The sequence below is a fragment of the Lissotriton helveticus genome, chromosome 6 (assembly GCF_964261635.1).
Source record: "Lissotriton helveticus chromosome 6, aLisHel1.1, whole genome shotgun sequence".
Classification (NCBI taxonomy): Eukaryota; Metazoa; Chordata; class Amphibia; order Caudata; family Salamandridae; genus Lissotriton; species Lissotriton helveticus.
Genome location: NC_136067.1, coordinates 955,563,315 through 955,587,134, shown reverse-complemented (window position 1 = coordinate 955,587,134; position 23,820 = coordinate 955,563,315). Strand labels below are relative to the sequence as shown.

The 23,820-nt window shown below is 44.9% G+C and overlaps 1 protein-coding gene across 6 annotated transcripts in view; it reads right to left on the bottom strand.

Annotated features, from left to right (window-relative positions):
* The window catches only part of LOC144761611 (potassium/sodium hyperpolarization-activated cyclic nucleotide-gated channel 1-like), a 1,852,618-nt gene that overhangs the window by 1,294,639 nt on the left and 534,159 nt on the right, over positions 1-23,820 (bottom strand). For all 6 annotated transcript variants that reach the window (XR_013595810.1, XR_013595808.1, XR_013595809.1 and 3 more), the window contains exon 5: positions 11,748-11,909. Coding sequence is in view for 3 of the 6 variants with exons in the window: in XM_078646912.1 (XP_078503038.1) it covers positions 11,748-11,909 (162 nt within the window). In the remaining 3 variants the exon portion in view is untranslated. The remainder of the gene's footprint in view (positions 1-11,747; positions 11,910-23,820) is intronic.

Genomic DNA, 23,820 nt, shown 5'->3' with positions numbered 1-23,820 from the left:
ATATTTAGGCTCACGTTTCTATAGGAAATAGATTTTTTGGTTTGCTAATAACTTTGGCACTATTTGAGAAATCCTCACTGAACTTTCCTAAAAAAACTCAGCCTCTACAGCACCTTCCTGTAAAATTTTGGGATGGTCTGTCAAGCACGAGTCCAGAAAAAGAAGGGGGTCTCAAAATGTTCTCATAGAAACTTTAGAGAGCTACAGACAAAACAGCTGAATGGAATTACACCAGATTTAGCAGAAAGCGTGCTTTTTGTGATTTAGTGTGAATCCATTGAAGCAGTTTTTGAGAAATTAAGCATAAAAATGTATAGATTTCTAGCGATGCTGTATTACAGAAGGAGAAAAGATAAATGAAGCATACTTATTGGCTAAATATGTTTTTTTTTTTCCAAAGTTTAATATAGCGCAAACTTGACCCGAAATCATGTATCAGAGCGCTTCACATGAGCACAAGTTGCGTTACATGACGACACATTGATTTTTGTTGGGCACAGCAGGCTTAAGTGATTTGCCCAGAATCACAGGATGTTGAGCGTCATTGCCGAGACTCAAATCCGGATCCCTAGATTTGAGGTTGACCGCCCTAGCAGTTAGGCTACATCTTTTCCACTCAGTGGAAGCAGTCTCTGGCTCTGATTGGCTTGGCGACTTGCAACATGAAGAGAAATAAAGGTTCAAAAGTTAGTGATATCTGAACGTATGATCTCACAGGAGACCCAGGGTACTCATAAGGTATAGTAAATTCAAAAATAAAGCATCTTGATTGGCTGAGAGGCCTTTTTTCAGTCTGCCTGGTTGGTACTGCAAGATCAGAATGGTCCCGCCATACTGAGCAATTGTCCGTAACATCAGTACAAATGTTTTGACTGCTATTACAGGACGCAGGGAGTTAGTCCCTGTGTTCTTAACCACTTGGATGCTAAGGCCTATTCCATCGTTGCCATGTAATTTCCATTGAAATCAATGGCATTTCCATGACGAGCCGCGTCGAAGGAGTTAAGCTCACGCCCTCCCCATACTGGACATCCGAACCCTTCACCTATTGGTGCTTATTGTGTGCATAAATGTTGAGACCCACCTACATTCACTATCAGGTGGCCTGATTTACACCCCGTGACTAGGCCGGCATTTCTTCTTCCAAAATAAGATCTAAACTGTTTTAGTACACTACAAAGACTGTATATAAAGACACTCAGAACAAATGTATGTTTAGACAGTCCTCATTTCTGTGGATGCTTCCTGGCAAAAGCGTTTAATTAAACAAACTCCTCATGTTTTGCCAAATGCCTCTTGTCTTTTAATGTTTTAAGGTAAATTCATATTCCAGCATCATTTTGGCAAGTCAGCAAGGAGAGATTGGCCCTTCAAACTTGACTACAACCGAAGGAAAAGGACCCCACCTGAAGGGATTCACATCTGCACTGTGAGGAAGGTGAGCAAAAGCCGCAATTGATTGAAAGTTCTGCTGAATCCGCGGGCTGAGGTCTGTCCTGAAGCCACGCAGGTGGGTAAAAGACTACATCTGATACTTAGTCCCAGCATTTGGCAAATGGCAAACTAGGAAGAAGAGCAAAAAATTAACCTGAGTGCCCTGCCACTAACAGAAATCTGGCATATTGCACACTTCATGTGTCTGAACTGAGTATTCACAAGGCAGTTTCGGAGGTGATCTTGATGAGGTCACCTTTCTTCGATAGCCAACAAGCTAGTAAAGGTGAAGGTTGTTTAGTCGCTTGGACTGCTGGGCGTGACACAGATGGTATGCTTGTCCCCTGGGTGGGATACAGGGATGAGGACTCGCCGCTTAGACCACTAGTTGTAACATAGAAGGTGCGCATCGGCCCTGGTTGTGATAGAGGGCCAACACCTCAAACTTATTTTTTAGTCTAGAGGGTTTTTTCAGTGCTGTCGGTTTCTTAGCATTGGTAGTATCTGAAAGAAGTGAGAGGTGTTATTCGCTTGAAATATTGGGTGTGACACAGCCGGTGCATGACCCCTGGCTGTGACATTTGGTGTAATTTGGACGTGAGGGAAAATTGGCATCTTGGTGATTAGGTGGTAGCTTGTGTTTGGCAAAGGACGGCCTGTGGCTGAACTGCTCCTTCTTCTCCATGTACATTTTTGCTATCTGTGTCCCAGAGCTGATATTGACAGACTATCGGGCTCACTTAGTCCTGTGTACCTCGCAGACTCTCCTCTCATCATCAGGCAGCATTCGCTAGGAACTGGCTAAGTTCTTTTTTTTCTCACCATTGTTTCTGTCACTTTTTCTTTCTTTCTCTATTTATTTTTTCTTTTCAGTGTTCAGATGCTACATTCTTGATGTTTTGGACATTTTTTATGTGGTGGTGCTGGTAAATTATTGCAACTGTGTTTCATGTTGAACTTTGTGTCTTGTTAATGAATGTATGTATGAAGAAGTTGCCATTCCCGCAAACTGCTGTTCCATACCTGCTATTCCCCTGCTAAAAATTCACAGTGTCTTGAATTTAACCATTGCACTTTCTTTCAGGTTGTGACCCTTCATATGCATTGTTGTTTTGTTTTTGTGAAAAGTCAGTTTTCAATGCATCTTTGTGTAAAGCTGAGCTCGCAGCCGTGTGCCAGGTGAAATTCTTTGCGGATACTTGCTCACCTTGCTGACATTGGGAGACACTCTCTGAACTTGCGTGGACCAGACGTGTGGGGCATTGTGCTACAGGCGGGACTGCGAGGACCAGAAGGCCAGTGCAACGAACCACCCAGCCGCACCTGGACCTTTCCACGCCCTCTTCCCGCCCATCAATCTCTCTATATAGCTCCACCCTCAATTCCGGCCCGCGGGACGTGCCCGAGCGAAGCCCGGGCCAAGGGCGGGTCTGTTCTAGCCCGTTCCAGACCGAGTAAGACTGGACTGGGCCACCCCCCTTGTGTTTGCATCCCGTGCGCTTATAAACTGTATGTACCTAATACCTACTTGTAGATTGTAAATTGACTGTGTATTAGTAGGGATGTCCAGCAGAGAAAGTAGAAGTAAGGCTGCAAAGGGGGGAACTCAGTTAACAGGTACCCTTGGCAATTTTATTACTAGGACGAACTCGGTAATAGATATGGGTATAAGTTTAATGGAGCAGAGGGTATCACTGGATCTAGCAATGGCCAGAAGAATGTCACAAGAACCAGTAATGGCTAAAAGATTGTCTTTGGGGCATATAGAATCAGCTAGAAGTCCAGAACACACTGACAGCGCTGCTCCTGTACTGTCGCAAGTCGACGTGCACCACACTTCAGGGCCGCTCCTTACGTCACCAACTCCTTTCAGGTGCCCCTGCAACTGCCCAATGAGTTTACACCCTGTCTAGGGCCAGCTGTGGTGGGTGACAACACACCAGAAATTGTAGAGCCGGAGGCTTCGGAAGATGAGGCTAGTGCAAGACAATTACGTGGGAGGCAGCAGGTTGCCATAGCAAAACGAAAACGTCCCACCGTTTCTGCTTATGCAAGGAAGAAGGTAAAAATTACAAAGGTACAGGAGAATAAGAATAGACCAGGATAAAACAAGTTAAAGTAGGGGATGGAGCGGGAACTGTGCCACAGGCTGTATTGAGTGAGCAGGGTGAAGTTGGAACTGCTGCAAGTCCAGATATAATAGAAAGGGTGCTAGATCCCTTAACTCCAGGCAAGACGGGAGATAGTATAGTTGATAATGTGGATGAGGGAAATATGATTTTATTAAAGCATATAGGGGACCTTTTAAAATCATTCTTAAACCCATTGGAAATAAGACTGACACAAATGGAAAATCAGTTACTTGAGGTTGAAAAGATCATCATAACACTGGCAAGCCTCAGCATAGTGGGGTCAGCGACTAATCCCACTGTAGGTGCCGTTACAGTACCTTCGGCACCTTTATTAGATATCAATAAATCCCAACCACTACCCCAGGGAACTAGTGCCAATCACACAAATGCAAACATGGTAAATTCAGTAGGTAGTGTTTCAATAGCCAAAGAAATTCCAGCAAGGGGCACCAACGCTACTAACATCATCCAGCAGAGCCAGAAAGGGTACCAATTAGGAAAGAAACCTAGCGGAGGTTATATTAATCTCCCACCAAATGTTAGTCCATATGCAATTGTCTTGACAGGGGTTCCTGAGCTAAACAACCAACCCGAAGAAACTTTTTGGACACTAAAAAATAAAGTTTCACATTGGTCAAATGAAAAGAGGCCATTACCACACCATATAAAAAGTAAAATATTAATGGTTCGTAGAGTTCCATGGGTAGGACCCACAAGGAAAGTAATCCCAGGAGACTGTGTGGTTCTTACGTTTGAAGATCCACGTACTGTGCACCATTTATGTTCATGGAATCCTCGTCTTCATGACGGAAGCAACACAATTGAAACCAGACCACTCTCATTTTTTTTATCCATCCAAAATGTGTTCTGAGGGTGGTGGAAGCAGGACAGTGGTGAATCATCACATTCAGGGTGGGCCAAGTGGTGGGAACTTGGGCAATCCCAGACAATGGATGGGAGTACCAACCTTTAATAGATTTAGCTGCTTAGAAGCAGTCGACTGACTGAATCCATCAGTGGGTTGTTTAATTAGTACCAAAGCCAGACCACACAGGCTTAGGCCCATTCCCACTAATAAAATCAGGGGAGGAGATATGGAGGTAAATGGAGAAGTGTATGTGGGTGCAGAAAGTAAAAACAGCCACAGTGCACGTGCTAACCCTAGGGACCCAAGCGCTGCTACGTCATTAAGTAGCGTTGGAGTAATGGTGGCAGCTTGTACCCAGGGGGTGAGACAGCAAGGTCCATCAACATTAGAGTCTGGGAGTACAAATAGTGCCATTATGCATGGAGAGCGAGGTAGAACATATAAAGATCTGGACCCACTGGGAGAACAAACATCGAGAGTCCTGGCATCAAATACAAGGTCCCCAACCTTGGAGCCACTCCCTACATGCAGTCGTAATGTCAAGACCCTGAAATTAATATCATGGAATATAGCTGGTGTAGCCAAGAACTTGAGGGACCCCGAATGGGCTAAGTATATTGATTCTAGTGACATTTGCCTTCTGCAAGAATCATGGGCACTCGATACCCCACATAGGGTAGGCTTCAAATCCTTTGGAATTGGTGCCATACCCTCCACAAGGGGGAGGCCTTCAGGCGGTTTAATTGCATGGGTCAAGGTAACCCTAAGGAACATGCGAAGGGAAATCCCTCTATCTAATTAATGTCTATAACAGACCTGCCCCTGCATCCAAAGAATCCCCCACTCTTGCTAAACTGGACTCTTTTCTAGGTAAAACAGTTGGCAGGGTAGCCGTTATTATAACTGGTGATCTAAACTGCAACTATGAACCTGTCCTAGGGCTCAGCAAAGCCTTCGAGGAAGAAGATCAAGCTAATAATATTCCTGTATTGGACAATAGTGAACCTGCTAAATGTACAGTCTTGGCAGTTCAACTGGTGAAGTTGTCTGCGGAGCATGGTCTTAGGGCCTGTAATGGACGTCTCCCGTCTAACATTTCCAAAAAACCAACATTTTCTAGAAACAGATGTAAAAGTAATCTAGATTTTGTAATTGTGTCATTGACTATCTGGCAGCACATGATCGATCTCGAGGTGGAAGATAGGATAGAGAGTGATCATTGTCCCCTGGCTTTATTGTTTGAATCTTGCTTGGTCATGGGGGCTGGGAATGGTGCGTTAATAGATGTACACAGTGGCTCGCGTGATGAGATCCTTGTCAGTAATAACAGACGAGCATTAAACTGGTCCCATATATTGGAGCACGGTGAGATCCTTGCGGAAATTTATTTACAATTTGCAACGTCTTTTGGAGTCTTTACAGATTCCTCTGTCGAGGACAACAACCCTGATCATTTTATGGCACTTCACAATGATATTTTTAAAACACTGAAAGCACTAGTCACAAAAATGCCAAAGAAAAGCCAACAAAAACTGCATAATTTGTCTCACAGCAAGCCATGGTATGGCAAGTTATTCAGGGAATCTAAGGGGTCCCTTTTGTTGGCGATCAAAACTAAATCCGCAGAAGATGTTAAAAAAGCAAGGAAAGTTTATAAGCAGGTGCAAAATGCCTCAAGTAAGACTTGGGAGGAAGATAGCTGGGCGGACTTGTGGTGGCTGCCAAAGCAAGGGACACTGCAGGGTTCTGGAGGTTAGTCGCCAATGGTAATCATGAAGGGAGAGTTGCAAAGGATATTTACCTTGACGAACTTACGTGGGTCAACCATTTCACGACCCTATACAAAAAGTATGATACAAACCTCAAAAATATTGGCGACGATGCACTATGGCTTACACCTCCCAAAGATTATCTGAAATTCTCAATAGAGGAAACTGAGGCGGCAATTAACGCAGTAAAAAGAGGTAAAGCGCCTGGTTTAGATAAAATACCTGGAGACCTCTACAAGCATGACCTGAAGGTATGGGCACCGTATATAAATTATTTGTGTAACATGCTGTCCCGTAATGTAGATTTTCCAGAAAGTTGGAGGGGAGCCGAGATCGTTTTAATTTTTAAAAAGGGGGACCGGTCGGAACCTTCAAATTACCGGCCAATTAGTCTAATGGACATTCTCCAAAAAATGTATTCGAGACACATTCTAACTCGTGTAAACGAGTGGTTGGATGAGAACATGGTCCTCACGAAGTACCAAGCTGATTTTAGGAGTAAAGTGAGCACTATTGACCAAGTTTTTCGATTTTACCGTCTTTACTGGAAATATGTACATATCAAAAAGGGTCATTTATACGTTGCGTTTGTAGATCTTAGAGCGGCGTTTGATCTAGTGCCGCGAGATCTCCTCTGGAGGACCCTATATAAGCTTGGGCTGCCTGGCAGTCTGTTGGTCCAGATAATTGAGTTGAATGCCAGGAACTTTGCCAAAGTGAGATGGGGCCCAAATTTGGAATTAACCCAGAAAATACCTATCGAGCGCGGTGTCCGCCAAGGCTGCGTTCTGGCCCCTACATTATTTTCCCTCTTTGTGAATGACATCCCAGCACACTTAGAGGTTTGCAAAAATGACTCACCGAAACTAAATGGAGAAAAGGTATCCGCGTTATTATTCGCGGATGACACTATTTATTATTATTATTGTAACAAGAAAGGCTTAGAAATCAACGGAAAAAAAACTAAATGTATGGCCCTAAATCCCATTAAACCAGACAAAGGTTGTTTAACTTTAAATGGCCTAAAATTGGAATCGGTTCAAAATTTTTCTTATTTGGGGGTCACGCTCGATTCCAACTTCACATGGAGTTCTCAAATTGAAAAAAGTAAGCTAATATATACACAGAATATAAAACCCATCCTTAAGAAGCAAAGTCCAAGCATTTGTAAAGCTGTGTCACCCGTAGTGGAGTTATTCAAATTCAAAGTCCAACCAGCAGCCCTTTATGGTGCTGAGATCTGGGGGCCCATGTCAAAGGATGTATTTAACATTATGGATAATAAATTTATGAGAAGTTTGGTAAGGGCTCCAAGAGGTACTACTTTGGTACCTCTCCAGTTGGACCTAAATGTCAAAAGGACTGACCACTACACTATTGTCCGGCCACTAATGTTTTGGGTGAGACTATGGCAGACACCTGAATTGCTTGACTATAGGAATGGGCTAAAAGAGATACTGTGTTTGGACATATCGAAACCAATCCATGGCTAAAACATGTTAGATTGTGGTTTACTAAAATAGGACTATTGCAATTTTGGGAAAATCCGGAAGGGTTACCGCCGAATTCAAAACTGATTGTGAAAAGGGCTTTTTGGGGTTTCATCTATAACCAAATAACTAACGGGAATAATGGGGGGACCCTAGTAAATAACTTTCTAGGTTTCAAGGATGAGCCTCTTTTTGATACCTTCCTTGACGAAATTGAGCCCCCACTTGCCAAAACCCTTTTTTTGAAACTAAGATACGGTAACCTTATGACCAAATCAACCCTGGCGGGCTGGGCAAGAAAAGGGGATGATGGGGTAACAATGACAGATGGAATTTGCACTATGTGCGAGGGCAACTCCAAGGAGGATGATCTTCATATCCTTTTCTTCTGCACAGCCTATGTGTTGGCTAGAAGGAAATGGATCAAACTCCTATGCAACCTTTTGGGACTAAGGTCATGCGAAATGGCATTAAGAATGATCAAGACAGACACAACTCAAACTATAGTATTTAGCGTCAGAGGATTTCTGCTTTCTATTTACTTTGTGCGTAGGAAAAAGGGTTTAAAGCTGTAATGGCAAAGGGCTGACTGGTGTGATTTAAGACACACTTTTCGATTTAATATTAAATAGGTCAATGTGATGATGTTATGTTTTAAACACATTTTATAACTGTATTGATTTTATTAGATCACAATTGTGTTAGCTGTCTTTTATGAAATGATAATTGTGACTTGAGTGTATTTTATATATGAAACTGTTTTGTGACTCTTTTATGGTAATTCAAGCCGAAATAAAGAGATTGATGATGATGAACCATTGCACTTTCTTTCAGGTTGTGACCCTTCATATGCATTGTTGTTTTGTTTTTGTGAAAAGTCAGTTTTCAATGCATCTTTGTCTAAAGCTGAGCTTGGTGTAAAGTAGTTGTTGCAGGCATATCCCTGTGTGCATATTTTTCTATGATCAAGGTAGAAATTTAGGATTATTGTGACCTGAGAAGTTAGAGTATACTGTTTCCTTAAAAAGTTCCTAACCCACATGCAACCTAACACTATACCTTTACACCGAGCTTAGCGAGATCCAAGCTGAGCTAGGTAGGGTGGGCAGGCAGTGCCCCATAGGGGAGGACACTGTTTGGCCCTGCTACTTTCCTGAAAAGAGATTCTTGGAGGTAGCAAAGCCACCACACCAGTGCACAAACACGTCCGCTCCCGCATGTAGTCTCAGGGTGGCACTTAGTGTGTCTGGTGCAGTCTTCATCAACAACAAATGGACGTCAGATTAGAGTTCCAGTGTAGGGCCATCTATCTCACTGATATGAAGGGAAATTAGTGACAAAAAAGGGTTAAATTCCAGCATAGATGTCTCCTGTCAGGAAATATGGGACACTGAGATAGATAGTTACACATGGTTGAAAGGGAAGGAGAAACCCCTAACTGTGCAGAAACTTACACTGTATTCCTTGTGTTTCAGATGAAAAGAAACAATTACACTTGGCACGAATGAGAACTGCAGAGTAATACTACACAAACCAGACATGGGATGAGCCACCTCCACGCTGATAGATCTGTATTGGCACTGTTGGGAATTTGCATGTGCTCAGCTCATCCGTGGATGGCGTGTTCTTTGCTCCCTCGTCACCATACACACCCGACCTTGGTCATGCCTGGAGAAGCTCTGTCAGAGTTGTACCAACATCCGCTACCGAAGAATACAACTCTATTGCATCAGGCTTGAGAAAAAAGAAATGCCAAATATTTTGGTTGGGCTCAGTACAAGGACATTCCTGAAGAATGCAGACTGTTTTCTGACACACAGGTATATATATAAGGATCTGTACCCTTTTTCACAGTCCAGACAATAGCTAATGCCCGAAGATTACAGATAACTAGGGGAGAACCGCTGAAAATGACAAACACTATTGACCCAGCCTTTAACGCAATCAAGAAAAAACTAAGAGCAATCCGCCTAATAGTGATACAACACCAATGTGGATTGGACTTGATCAATAGAGGGAGAGATGTGTGCCAATATTGGTGCATACTGCTGAACTTTCATCCCAGGCAGTGTCATGGGTAACAGGACGCTCACACTTGCCATCCAAACACTGCATTGATTGCAATCAGACATGCATAAGGAGGGAGGTACCCCAATGCAGGAATGGTATGAAGGCAGGGTTGCCGGCTTCCCCAGTGGTTTGCGGGACCATGTGCGTCATTGCTGTTGGTTCTTATTGTTTTACTGTTTTTGTGTTGTTTCCTACAATTGGGGGTTTCCTGCTGTAAAAACGCAGTCTTCAAATTGAGTAAAGTGCAAATAAATAGAGAAGTAGTAGAGATCGAAACTGACACACATCAAGCCCCCACCAATGTGACTGTCATAAAGCATGGGGTCAAGGATGTAGTTGAAAATTCAACTAGAGGGGGGAATGGTAATATTGATGTTAAATCTACGCAACAATACATGAATATTTAAAAACGAGATCAAGTCACTGTTGTCGAAATCTCCCGAGATGATCTCTCCATCAACCCTGAGTAAGAAATACGTGGTCGGGCAGGCCCTGAGACTTAGGCCTGCGGATACCGATTGACAGATCACAGGTGGGGTGGCACATAACCAGCCAGACAAACATGCAAACAGGAAAAACCCAGATTAGTCCCACAGATCGGCACCAACACCACAATGGTCCCGTAAGATTGGCCCCATTAAAGTACATATGACCGAAGAGGTGCAGCATTCCCAAAATACCATAAAGTTAGATGCCGTATGAAGTTAGGAACACTCAGCCATTCAGAACATAGCACACACAGTCCCCGCAGAAATCATGCACTCCCCCTTACCGGACATTTGGACACTTCACCCAATGGCCCTTATTGTGTCCATGCAAGGTCTTGAACCCACCTGCATTCACTATCAGGTGGCCTGATTTACACTGTGTAAACATGTCCGTATTCCTTTCACTAAAATAATATCTAAATTGGTTTATGATGCTCCAAACACTGTATATAAAGACACTCAGAACTAATGTATGTTGAGACAGTTCTCAGACCCTTTCTGTGGATGTTTCCCGGCCCAAGCATTTAATTAAACCAACTGTTCATGTTTTAACAAACACCTCTTGTCTTCTGTTTTTTCAAGGTCAATTCATATTCCAGCAACAACATGGATGAGAAAGAAATTTGAGAACACTCAACAAAAGTGTCCTTGTTTAGCTTTCAGGAGCACTATCATTTCCATTGTAGAGCAAACCCCCTCGTTGTGTTCATTTTCAAAGGAAATGCTTTATGTTTTATAGCTTTGATTCCATCAAAATGGCTTAGGGTGTGCCACAGTTTTATCATGAAAACAGAATGTTAGAGCTCTAGCTATTCGTTATAATATGATGGGAAGCTGCAGAAGAGCACTGGGGAATGAACTGACAGTCTATTGTTACTGTTGGAAGTACATGTTTTACTAGGAATATCAGGCGTAATGCTCACATGGCTGAGAACATAAAATTAGTGTGAATTTATGGAACATGTGCTCCCATTTTAGGCTCTGGAACACCTTATGCAACCTCTATGAGAAAATCATGAGAGAAACATTTCTCTCTCAAACATGATGAGGCCATGCTGTTTTCAGGGTTTATTTTTGGGGATTTGAGTGGTGTTCTATTTGCGTTTTCCAAACTGTTTGCAATTAGTGCTTATCAGTGTTTATTCAACTGCCTAACCCCCAAAACAGACAAGAACTCTGTTTTTCAATTGTTTATAAAACATGTTTTTTTTGCAGTCATTGTTAGAAAGCACATATATAATTTAAAGTTTAAATAATGCAGTATACTTAATGTGTTCCCATTGGCAGAATGTCAAATGTATTTGTTGGACTAGCACAGCCAGACGGTAGTATGTTTATTCCTATAATTTCGTCGGCAATAATTTCCTTTAAATGTTCTACAGCTAAACTAAGACAAATATCCAAATCAGATCCTTAGAAATTGTAACCACTTAATCGGACGGTTTGCTACATTTTTTCAAAAAGTAACTATGTAGAAATTGTTCTTTGAAACTCACCAAAGCTACCATTTCATGAACCCAGCTATTTTCTGGAAAATATGAAATCCTTTGAATTAGAAACTGACAGCAGGAAGACCAGTGCCAGATTAATATCATCATCAAACATGAGTAAACCAGTGGCATGTAACCAGTCAATCCCCATCTACTGAAGTCCAGCACCTATAAAGAAAGAGAAACAGATGTATTTCTTTACAGGTATTATCACAGAATAAATAATTTCATACATCCCAAATGCCCCTGTTTAGTATGTTTCCACATACACACGCACATTCTTTTCAAATTCATGATTCAAATTGCCTTCCCAGCCCCTAATCAGTTAACCAACCATTGATAATGTTTCTGATAAGTGCATACGTAATGCTTTTTTCAGATTGTGTATCACTGAAAACATACCATGCTAACAGATATGTCTGCCTTGTTTGATAACAAATTAGATAAAGATATTTTTTTTTAAATCATTCCAGAGATGGAACTTGAATGGGCACTTTTGCTACAAATATTAGGAATCTAATATGCAGCATTGAGCCAGGATGGAACATCTGTTTATCCTACTGTGTGGAGAAATTAGCCAATGACTGGTGTGCGCTCTAAAAGGTATACTAGCTATTCACCTGTGAATGGGTTTAGAATGTGGATAATGTATCTGGTGGGTACCAAAGTGGCAGCCCAAGAACAGGTTAACATTTAGGTCACAAATATCGGGAATTTTTTGGAGTAGGTCAGGTCAGTAGATGTATATTCAGAGATGCTCAGTGAACAGGAAGAACTTAAAAAAATACTCCATGGGTTGTCAAGGGGAATGACAGCTGAAGTCCCAAGAACAGTGCTACTACATGTCTACGCTGCAGACACACACAAACAAAAACCTACTAGACAAGACAGTTGATGGCTGCCTCAGACTTCCCTATGTATACATATTCTGTTAGCTCTGTGCATCCCAGGCAAACAGATGCAGCCTCTTCCGACGCCTGAAGATGTTTTCTCATACCCCAAAGTCAGTAATTAGTACATGGAGGGCGGGTGGGCAGGGCTCTTTTTGAGATTTAGGTTACTCATTCCTGAAAAGAATCACGAGCATCTTTTTGCATCCAGCTCCCAATCACAGACTTAGGATTGTTGAATTTGGGGCACCCACCGGTACCTGAATAGTTCCAGATTGGGACAATTTGGTTCTGTGGGGCACAGGGTCAAGTGGACTTGCTTCTGGGACTCTCTCTCCCTCCCCCCAACTGAGCTGCCATGCAGTAATGTATATGCACCACAACAACATTTGGATTATTAGTGGACTTTGACAGCGATCTCACTGCTCATGTGAAGTGTTATTATTGGTGAAATACAAATCAGGTCAAATGGAATGATTTACCAGAGCAGGACGGTGTGCGGAGGCACTGGGGGCTCAACAGCGAGGCCGGAGGATCGCCTCCACCACCATAGATGCAATAGTGCAGGCCCTCAAAGACACTAGATCTGTTCTTTAAAGAAAAATTGAGGACATTTGTGTGGACATAACACTGCTGCAGCACGACCTCTGTAATACAACAGAATTAGTCAAAGATGCAGTGAATAGGCTATATGTGGTGCAGGATCAAATCCAGAAAATAAGGGTTACTCCAGACAGGCTATCGGCCATCTCTAGGCACCTGGACTGAAGACGCAAAGGAAAGGTAAAGCGTAACAACAGTAGAATAGTTAATGTTCTGAAGAGGGCAGAGGGCCATTCCATAGAGGTCTTCCTGAGTCCATCACAGCTGGTCTTCTCAACTACAATGATAGAGATGTTATTCTCAGAGCTGCCCAGGTAGCCCATATTGAGCCCTACAAAAACAGAAAGGTCATGCTGTTTCCAGACTACACAGGTAGTGCAGCAGCAGTGTTGCTCTTTTTCTGAGGTGAAACAAAAGTTGAAGGCATGACTTATGCCTTATGGCCAAAAGGCTGCTAGAGAGGGTGACACAGGATGTATGTATGTATGTATGTATTGCATACTTCTATAGCGCACAAAACTGTCACCCAGAGGGTATCCTGGCGCTTTGACTCTACATGGCAGATGTGCACTCACAGAATTACATTACACTCGGAAAAAAATGAGTTTTCAAACCTTTTTTGAAAGGTAGAAATTCCCCCTGACTCCTCAAAGACAGAGGGAGAGAATTCCAAAGCTTGGCAGCTGTGAATCCAAAGGAGCGACCTCCCATTCTTAGCCTCTGGATCCTGGGAACAACTACCAAACATGCAAAAGAGGAACGTAAAGTTCGAGAAGTAGAGTACCAAGAAAAAAGGTTTTGCAGCAGGACAGGTCCCTGTCCATGCAAGGCTTTAAAAACCAGACAAGATGCTTTGAAATAAATGCGCTGCTGAACAGGCAGCCAATGGAGATCTAACAGCACTGAAGAAGAGGAAGCAAAGCGTATTCGAGAGAGGGCAAGCTTTGCTGCCAAATTTTGTACGCGCTGCAGCTTACCGATCAGAGTTTTAGGCGCTCCCAGAAGCAGTGCGTTGCAGTAATCTAACCTGCTAAGAATGATCCCGCGCACTACCTCAGGTCTGGCCTGTGCCGGAAGCATAGGAAGAATTTTGTGTAGTGTACGGAGTAGCATCATACATGTGGCCACTGTTTTATTGTCAAAAGCATCCAATTGTAGATTAGGGCCAAACATGACCCCAAGTTACGAGCAGACTCTGCAGCCGCTACAGCTCCCAGAGAAGATGTTGGCCAGAAATCATCTGGCAGGGGACATGGAATACGATCATTTGAGCAATACAACACCTCCGTCTTAGACCCGTTGAACTAGAGCGAGTTGTGACGCAGCCAGTCTGCAGTTGCTGTCATACAGCGATGAAAGGTCTCTAAGGATACCGCATCTTTGCCTTCCAAAGAGAAAATAAGCTGAGTATCATTGGCATAATTAATTACCGAGATACCGAAGGATTTAATCAAATTGATCACAGGGCGGAGATACAAATTAAACAAGATTGGGCTAATGGCCGACCCCTGAGGCACCCCCTGCCCCACTCTTCGGACGCCTGATCTGAAAGGCGGCAGCGCCACCACTTGATGCCTATTGTGTAAATACGAAACTAGCCAATCCCGTGCCAGCCCTGTTACCCCAATCTCCTCTAGTCTGCTGATAAGAGTGGCGTGGCTGACCGTGTTGAACGCGGCCGACATGTCGAGCAGCACTAAAAAGGCTGCCCGACCAGTGTCGACCCGTGAACGTAGATTGTCCAGCAAGGCCACCAGCGCGGATTCCGTGCCATGAGCTGGCCGGAAGCCGAACTGGGCCACGTCCAGACAGATGTTAGCTTCAAGAAATCTGGACAGGGACTGGGTTACAAGCTTCTCCATGATCTTAACCGGAAAACGAAGCAATGAGATAGGCCTATAGTTCGTTGGACAAATGGGATCAAGTGTGGGCTTCTTCAAGAGAGGGGAAACCACAACAAATTTCCAGCACTCTGGGACCGTAGCGGTATTAAAAGACTGTTGACAAATGGAGTACAATGGACGAAAGAGTTCCTCCTGAAAAAGTTTCCAGAATTTATGAGGCAGTGGATCCATTGGAGAGCCCGAAGACACAACCTCCGCTAATTTACAAAAGTCATCAAACGGAGGGAGAAAGAAGCAATTCAGCTGTGGCTGGCCAATCAATCCTACCCGGTCACACGAATAGATAAAGGTGCGGGAGGCGACAAAGGCTGGGGATACGAAGAGCCTGAACTAGAGAGTCCGCTCAAGATAGTTGCAATCTTATCTTCGAATGCGGCTGCCAAGGAGTCACATAAGGCCTGAGAAGCAGGAATGTTATTCATAGCACATGCCGGTCGAGAAAGATCGTTGACAATTTTAAACAAGGTCTGCGACTTATTTGTCGCCAGTTTCAACGTGTCCTCAAGGTACGTGGCTTTTGCACACTTAATCTGTGCTTTATATTCCTGCAACTTCTGCTTGAAACGAACTCTTGCCGGATCTAAGTAGTGCTTCCTCCAAGCTCTTTCTGCCTGTTTGCACCGCAGCTTTAACAGAAGAAGATCATTGGAGTACCAAGGCATGGCACGTTTCTGTCTGACCCTTGATCTACGTAAAGGTACCACCCTATCCAAGGAGTTGGAAATTTGCTGGCACAGACTAGAATAGCTCTCTTCTATGTTTCTCCCCAAGACAAAACCACCAGGAAGTAGAGTTGGTAAAACGGGGGTTTTCAAAAGTCTGGACCACGGCCTACAAAACTTGGCAGGTCCAGACCCAGTATCTCTCAAAGATTCAGCCGGAAGATAAAGAGAGAAGAGAACGAGTGCATGTTCCGTCCAACACTGAGGAATTATGTCATTCAACACCACCTGGGTGACATCCGCGAAGACTAGGTCCAGGATATGGCCCTTCGAATGGGTCGTAGAGAATACCAACTGTTGGAGCTGAATATTGCTGCAAGCCTGGCACAGATCACTATAAGCTGTATCTAAAGGCCCATTCGGCCACAGATTTAAATCTCCCAGGATTATTAGCCTGGCGTGAGAGTTAGAGAGATCATAGATAAGATCAATCAACTCAGGCAAACATGATAATGCATTACCCGGTGGCCTGTAACAGAGCACGCCAGAGTGCAATACTCCTTTTTGACCTTTAAAGGAGAACCCCATAAGTTCGAAGCCTTGCACCTCCTTAATCTCCAATTGAGTAAGGGCCAAAGAATCTCTAAAAATGAATCCTATTCCTCCACCTCTATTCTTCAGGCGGGGAGTTTGCCTAATTTTGTAGCCCGGCGGACAGGTCAGTCCAAGTTCAACCTCGCTATCCACCCGCGTCCATGTCTCTGTAAGAAAGAGTACATCCAGCCCTTGGGACTCGATGAGAAATGTAATCTCAACATGATGCTTACAAAGAGACCGGACGTTGAGCAGGCCACAAACTAGCACCTCCGCAGTGCGAGTAGTAGAATCCTGCTGGTTACAAATAGGTAAATCCTGGCCAAGCTGCATAAGCTCTACCCTAGAATATACCTTGCGGGGGCTAGCAGAAGAGGCAGCACGACTAGCGCTAAGCGCATCCGTAGCGCGAACGGGCGCAAATGGGCTTACCTCTGGTGCGCCTGCTGCGCACATACGCTGCGCGCCTGTGGGGTGTCCATCTTAAATACCGTAGAACGCGGGAGTCCTGTGAGGGCAAGCCGCTGGCCCCTCACCCAAGATGGCGCCTATGAATTGTCACCTCCTGGAGGCCCACACCCAATATGGTGGCCAAAACAGCGCGATGCGGTCTCAGCAAGCCCTAACTATCCCTCAGTCCAGCAAAATGCGGGTGCCAAACAATTATAGTGCAGGTAAGATCTCACTAATGTCCCCAAGTATATCCACAAGGTCAAGGGCGCCTGCGTCCTGAAATCGCGCAGCACGAATAAATCAAGTGCAAATGTATTTTTAAAAAGGTTAAAATCAGGAAAGTGATAGCAAGTCACGCAAGCGCGCAGCAGGCCAATAAGTCTACCTGATCTGAAGAGGATTCCTACTTTTATAAACTCCTCCTCCGAGCGCGGGAGTCCTGTGATGGCAAGCCGCTGGCCCCTCTCACCCTAGATGGCGCCTATGAATTGTCACCTCCTGGATGCCCACACCCAATATGGTGGCCAAAACAGCGCGATGCGGTCTCAGCAAGCCCTAACTATCCCTCAGTCCCGCAATGCGGGTGCCAAACAATTATAGTGCAGGTAAGATCTCACTAATGTCCCCAAGTATATCCACAAGGTCAAGGGCGCCTGCGTCCTGTAATAGCGCATTGCGAATAAATCAAGTGCAAATGTATTTTAAAAAAGGTTAAAATCAGGAAAGTGATAGCAAGTCACGCAAGCGCGCAGCGGGCCAATAAGTCTACCTGATCTGAAGAGGATTCCTACTTTTATAAACTCCTCCTCCGAGCACGGTAGTCCTGTGAGGGCAAGCCGCTGGCCCCTCACCCAAGATGGCGCCTATGAACTGCCACCTCCCGGATGCCCACATCCAACACGGTGGCCAAAACAGCTTGATGCGTTCCCAGCAAGCCCCAACCATCCCTCAGTCCCGCAAAATGCGGGTGCCAAACAACCACAGTGCAGGTAAGATCTCACTAATGTCCCCAAGTATATCCACAAGGTCAAGGGCGCCTGCGTCCTGTAATCGTGCAATGCTAATAAATCAAGTGCAAATGTATTTTTAAAAAGGTTAAAATCAGGAAAGTGATAGCAAGTCACGCAAGCGCGCAGCAGGCCAATAAGTCTACCTAATCTGAAGAGGATTCCTACTTTTATAAACTCCTCCTCCGAGCGCGGGAGTCCTGTGAGGGCAAGCCGCTAGCCCCTCACCCAAGATGGCGCCTTTGAATTGTCACCTCCTGGATGCCCACACCCAATATGGTGGCCAAAACAGCGGGATGCGGTCTCAGCAAGCCCTAACTATCCCTCAGTCCCGCAAAATGCGGGTGGCGAACAATTATAGTGCAGGTAAGATCTCACTAATGTCCCCAAGTATATCCACAAGGTCAAGGGCGCCTGCGTCCTGCAATCGCGCAGCGCGAATAAATCAAGTGAAAATGTATTTTTAAAAAGGTTAAAATCAGGAAAGTGATAGCAAATCACGCAAGCGCGCAGCAGGTCAATAAGTCTACCTGATCTGAAGAGGATTCCTACTTTTATAAACTCTTCCTCCGAGTGCGGGAGTCCTGTGAGGGCAAGCCGCTGGCCCCTCACCCAAGATGGCACCTATGAATTGTCACCTCCTGGATGCCCACACCCAATATGGTGGCCAAAACAGCGCGATGCGGTCTCAGCAAGCCCTAACTATCCCTCAGTCCCGCAAAATGTGGGTGCCAAACAATTATAGTGCAGGTAATATCTCACTAATGTCCCCAAGTATATCCACAAGGTCAAGGGCGCCTGCGTCCTGTAATCGCGCAGCGCAAATAAATCAAGTGCAAATGTATTTTTAAAAAGGTTAAAATCAGGAAAGTGATAGCAAGTCACGCAAGCGCGCAGCAGGCCAATAAGTCTACCTGATCTGAAGAGGATTCCTACTTTTATAAACTCCTCCTCCGAGCGCGGGAGTCCTGTGAGGGCAAGCCGCTGGCCCCTCACCCAAGATGGCGCCTATGAATTGTCACCTCCTGGTTGCCCACACCCAATATGGTGGCCAAAACAGCGCGATGCGGTCTCAGCAAGCCCTAACTATCCCTCAGTCTGGCAAAATGCGGGTGCCAAACAATTATAGTGCAGGTAAGATCTCATTAATGTCCCCAAGTATATCCACAAGGTCAAGGGCGCCTGCGTCCTGTAATCGCGCAGCGCGAATAAATCAAGTGCAAATGTATTTTTAAAAAGGTTAAAATCAGGAAAGTGATAGCAAGTCACGCAAGCGTGCAGCAGGCCAATAAGTCTACCTGATCTGAAGAGGATTCTTACTTTTATAAACTCCTCCTCCGAGCGCGGGAGTCCTGTGAGGGCAAGCCGCTGGCCCCTCACCCAAGATGGCGCCTATGAATTGTCACCTCCTGGATGCCCACACCCAATATGGTGGCCAAAACAGAGCGATGTGGTCTCAGCAAGCCCTAACTATCCCTCAGTCCCGCAAAATGCGGGTGCCAAACAATTATAGTGCAGGTAAGATCTCACTAATGTCCCCAAGTATATCCACAAGGTCAAGGGCTCCTGCATCCTGTAATCGCGCAGCGCGATTACATCAAGTGCAAATGTATTTTTTAAAAGGTTAAAATCAGGAAAGTGATAGCAAGTCACGCAAGCGCACAGCAGGCCAATAAGTCTACCTGATCTGAAGAAGATTCCTATTTTTATAAACTCCTCCTCCGAGCACGGGAGTCCTGTGAGGGCAAGCCGCTGGCCCCTCACCCAAGATGGCGCCTATGAACTGCCACCTCCCAGATGCCCACACCCAACACGGTGGCCAAAACAGCGTGATGCGGTCCCAGCAAACCCCAACTATCCCTCAGTACCGCAAAATGCGGGCGCCAAACAACCCCAGTGCAGGTAAGATCTCACTAATGTCCCTAAGTATATCCACAAGGTCAAGGGCGCCTGCGTCCTGTAATCGCGCAGCGCGAATAAATCAAGTGCAAATGTATTTTTAAAAAGGTTAAAATCAGGAAAGTGATAGCAAGTCACGCAAGCACGCTGCAGGCCAATAAGGATACACAAGCAAAGAGTATGCAAGTGATTCTGTAGAATTGGACCAGGAAAGAAGCTTACCACCAATTCCTGTAGCCTGAAGAGACAGTGTGTTGTACTTCTGCGGTCTACTGAGACACTGCCCCCAGTATGATGATTGCCTTGCCTGCAGCATTGACATGACTGTTTAAGTAATCCTGCATTACAGGTTTGCAGCGAGTCTACCTCCTATTTTTTGTCTGTCCTTTTTGTTGTAAAAGGTTACACATTAACAGGTTGATTGAGGTTGATGCATGCTTCAAGGACAGAAATATAGGGTGGGGGAATTGGGCTATTTATGCTTTGTGGGAAGTTCTCAGTTTTGGTTTTCTGTTTGTAATCAGACATGTTTCTCAAAATTACAAGCACTGGGCACTCGGGGAAATGCGACTTGAACTGGACTCCCTGCACCAGGTGGGACTCAGGAGCCATGCTTATATATATGTTGCAGGCAGCACATGCTCCCAATTACTGCTGTGGGTGGTGTGTCATAAGCACTCCACACATTACAATGAGGATTTCATGTTGGCAACACATACAGGAAAAACAGATCAGACATGTTTGTCCTAACAAGGGGCACACTGGCACAATGAATGAATGCAGGGTTTGTAAAGTGCAGCAGCTACCCCAAGGAGTGACCTGGCGCTAGTCTAAAGGCACAGATATCCAATCTCCAATTCCCGTTAAGCAATAGTGAATAGCCATGTTTTAAACAAAGCACTAATTGCTATTGTGAGGGAATTGAACAGGTAGGGAATAACACTCACTCGCTGCCAAAACCGTGAAAGGTCATCCCCCTGAGGTGGAACAACTAAACCTAGGAATAGGTGCTGGAAGGTATCAGAAGATCAAAGTATTCTCGAGGGCCTATGATTAGAATCCAACCACAAAGATCTTTAGGCCAAATCCTGTAGCATAGGGTGAACTGTCAGAAGAGCTTTAAATTGAATCTGTTTCTTACTTTTAGCAAGTGAAGCAATGATTCAACACTGAGTTGCATTTAGGAATCTTCAAAATAAGCGGTGCAGTAGTTTTTAGGTCAAGCTAGACAGTGCATGTAGTGTCTCTTCGAGACCTGCTATAATCTGTCTGTGTACTTCTATTCCATCCCCTTTCTTGCCACTGCTTTTCATTTGTCTTTGTTAGTGTCCTCTAAAAACCCTTGCTTGCTAGTGTTCACTCCTGCCTCTTTGTCTCTCCTTTCTCTCTTCTGTTCCCCCCACAGAGAAGAGACTTAGCACTATCTCACTCTGCTATGGTTCTTTATCCGTTCTTTAGGGAATAATGTTTTCCAGTTTACGACTCTGTTACTAATTGTCTGTGTTAACATTCAAACATAGCATTTTTCCTCCCATCTACTCTCAATGCCACCGCTGTGTTACTGCTGGCTTTTTTACTGCTGTCTGCCCCACTGTGTTTGCTTGAATTTGTTTAATGAGGCTTTTTGCACTTTTTGATCTCCACCATCATTTTTTTTGGGGGGGTAGGATATTTGCTTGGTTTGGGCTTACTTTTAAGTGGGATTGGGCATGTTTTTTAGGTATAGCCTACAACGATTTTTCATCCAGCCCTCCTCTTTCCTTACGTTTCATTGGTTCCTGTGTGGGTCACTTACTTTTCCTGCACAGCCAGGCCAGATCCACCATGGGCTGGAAGCATCCTAGGATTTATTGGATTCAAGCTAGCTTGGCTGATGAGGGGTGATGCTCCGAAACCGGTCCCAGGAGGCTTGTTTATGGTCCAGGGAGGACCTGGCTTGGCAGTTCCCATAAGGAACAGGGTCAAGACTGATTTGCATATGGCTGGGTCCAAACTGGGGTGGTGGGGTAAGCAAAAGAATGATGAATTAAACCCAGATCCTTGTGACTGGGGATGAATATTTGCATTGTCCAGCATCTGTCCATCAATTGTTTCTTTGGCATTTGTCACCCTAAGCTAACCTGAACCAGTCCCAGGATGCTGGAGGACCTGGCTTGGTAATTCAGACTGGACTGTTCCAATCTGGAATAGGGTCAAAACTGATTTGCATATGGCTTGGTCCAAACTGGGGTGGTGGTGTGAGCAAAAGAATGATTGATTAAACCGAGATTCTTGTGGCTGGGGGTGAATGTTTGCGTTGTCCAGCATTTCGTCCCACACTTGTTTTTTTTTTTGCGTTTATCTTGATGCCACTGGCTGCAACCAGAGGTAATTAAATCCTGCGAGGTCGGGGATGCACAGCCAGCATATGTGCAGTTTGGTACCAAATCCCGTCTGCAAAGCTGCATCTGAAAAGATTTCCCACCTGCCTTCAGTGCTCTTGCAGCAGCTGAGTTTCCTCCGAATATTCCAATTCCTCCCAGGGTGTGGACGGAAGCAAGCTGGGGGCACCTGGGAAATGGCCTCCTGACAAGTTCTCTGAAATACATTTTCTGCCCACCACACACACACAACGTGGAGAACGGCAGTGTTCTTTCTAGTCGTGGCAGCTCTCTAGGTGGAACCACACTTTTTACATATTTCACTTGACTTGCAATGGATAATAAAAAAAAATCCTAAAATAAAATTTTAAAGGAACGATTCAGAATTTAAAATAGACATTTATGTTTTAATGTTGTATGACCTCACATCCAGAAATATTTTTGGTTTTTTTCTGCAGTGCATTGTCAGGCAGGATCGTTGTTCCGCATGTCTCCAAGATATGCAGGTAAGTATAAACTGGTCTGCCTTAGTGGCTGGTTGTGGGAGCCGAATATGCAGGTGTTTTCCTGCTTTAGCAGGACCAGTTCCATGCCGGTTTTACTTGCGTTAGAGCGCCGTCTAACGGGACCCGCATACCTCTGTGCCCTGAGCGTGCCATGTACGGCTAGGGTTACCAGCCCGTTCTGGTGGGGGCAGGGTCGAAAGGCGGCACTGGCATTGGCTGAGACAGCGCAAATGTCTCCTTGGACTACGTTGAGAGCCTCTCGCTGGGGTTGATTGCTCGGTGCAAGGTCTCTGGGTAGCTTCAATTTGGTTAGAGGCTTTCACATGACAGTACTTTGGTGGCAAGAGTCTCCTCTGCTGTGTTATTCATGTTGGGCGGCTCGCGTAGTGATTGAGCAGCACAAACCTCCGTTGGAGTGTAACACAAGCCCCCGCAGCTCCAAGCTCCAAGGGACCCCCCCAGCAAAGTACTCTGGTCGGAGCTCTCCCGATCGTGTCTAAAGGGGGCCCCTCCACATGTCTTGCAGGGGGGCCTCCTCAAGCTTCGTTACGCCAGTGCTTTGGTGCTCTATTTCCTAACAGCAGTTGTTGCAGGAAACAGGACAAATTGGTAGATTTGTTTTTTGTTTTTTGATCTGGGTTACTTCTGGTGAGATATATGATGCGAGGAGGTGTGCCTCAGAGCCAAGGTCTCGTGCCCTTGGTGTCACAGGCCCCTCCAATGCAAGGGTTCAAGTCCCGGCAGCAAAGCATCAGTAGGTTCTCTTTTAACAAAAAGTAGTGAAAGAATGCTGTTGTAGGGGTGGTTCCTGTTCACCTGGTTGCTCCTTATTTTGCGGTTGTGCAAAATATTTTTGGAGCTGCCATTTCTTATGTTATGTTAGAGATTTGTAAAGCACCTGGGGGCACATTATCAAGGGTGGCGATAGTGACTTATCACCAGCCCAGACCAGTTCTTAGCCATGTTATCCAATGGGAGGTGGATAACATGGCTAAGAGCATTTCGTCGCTAATGCGTGAATATCGCTGTATTCTCAGCGATATTCACGCATTTCGCCGCTATCGCCGGAAAATGTATGGCTTTGGAGATAAACGTTGCTAATAGCAAGTTATTTTAGCGATCAATTCCGGCGATGCTCAGCGATAAAAAAATCGTTGCTAAGCCTATTTAGCGATAAATATCGCTACTTGTTGGTAATATG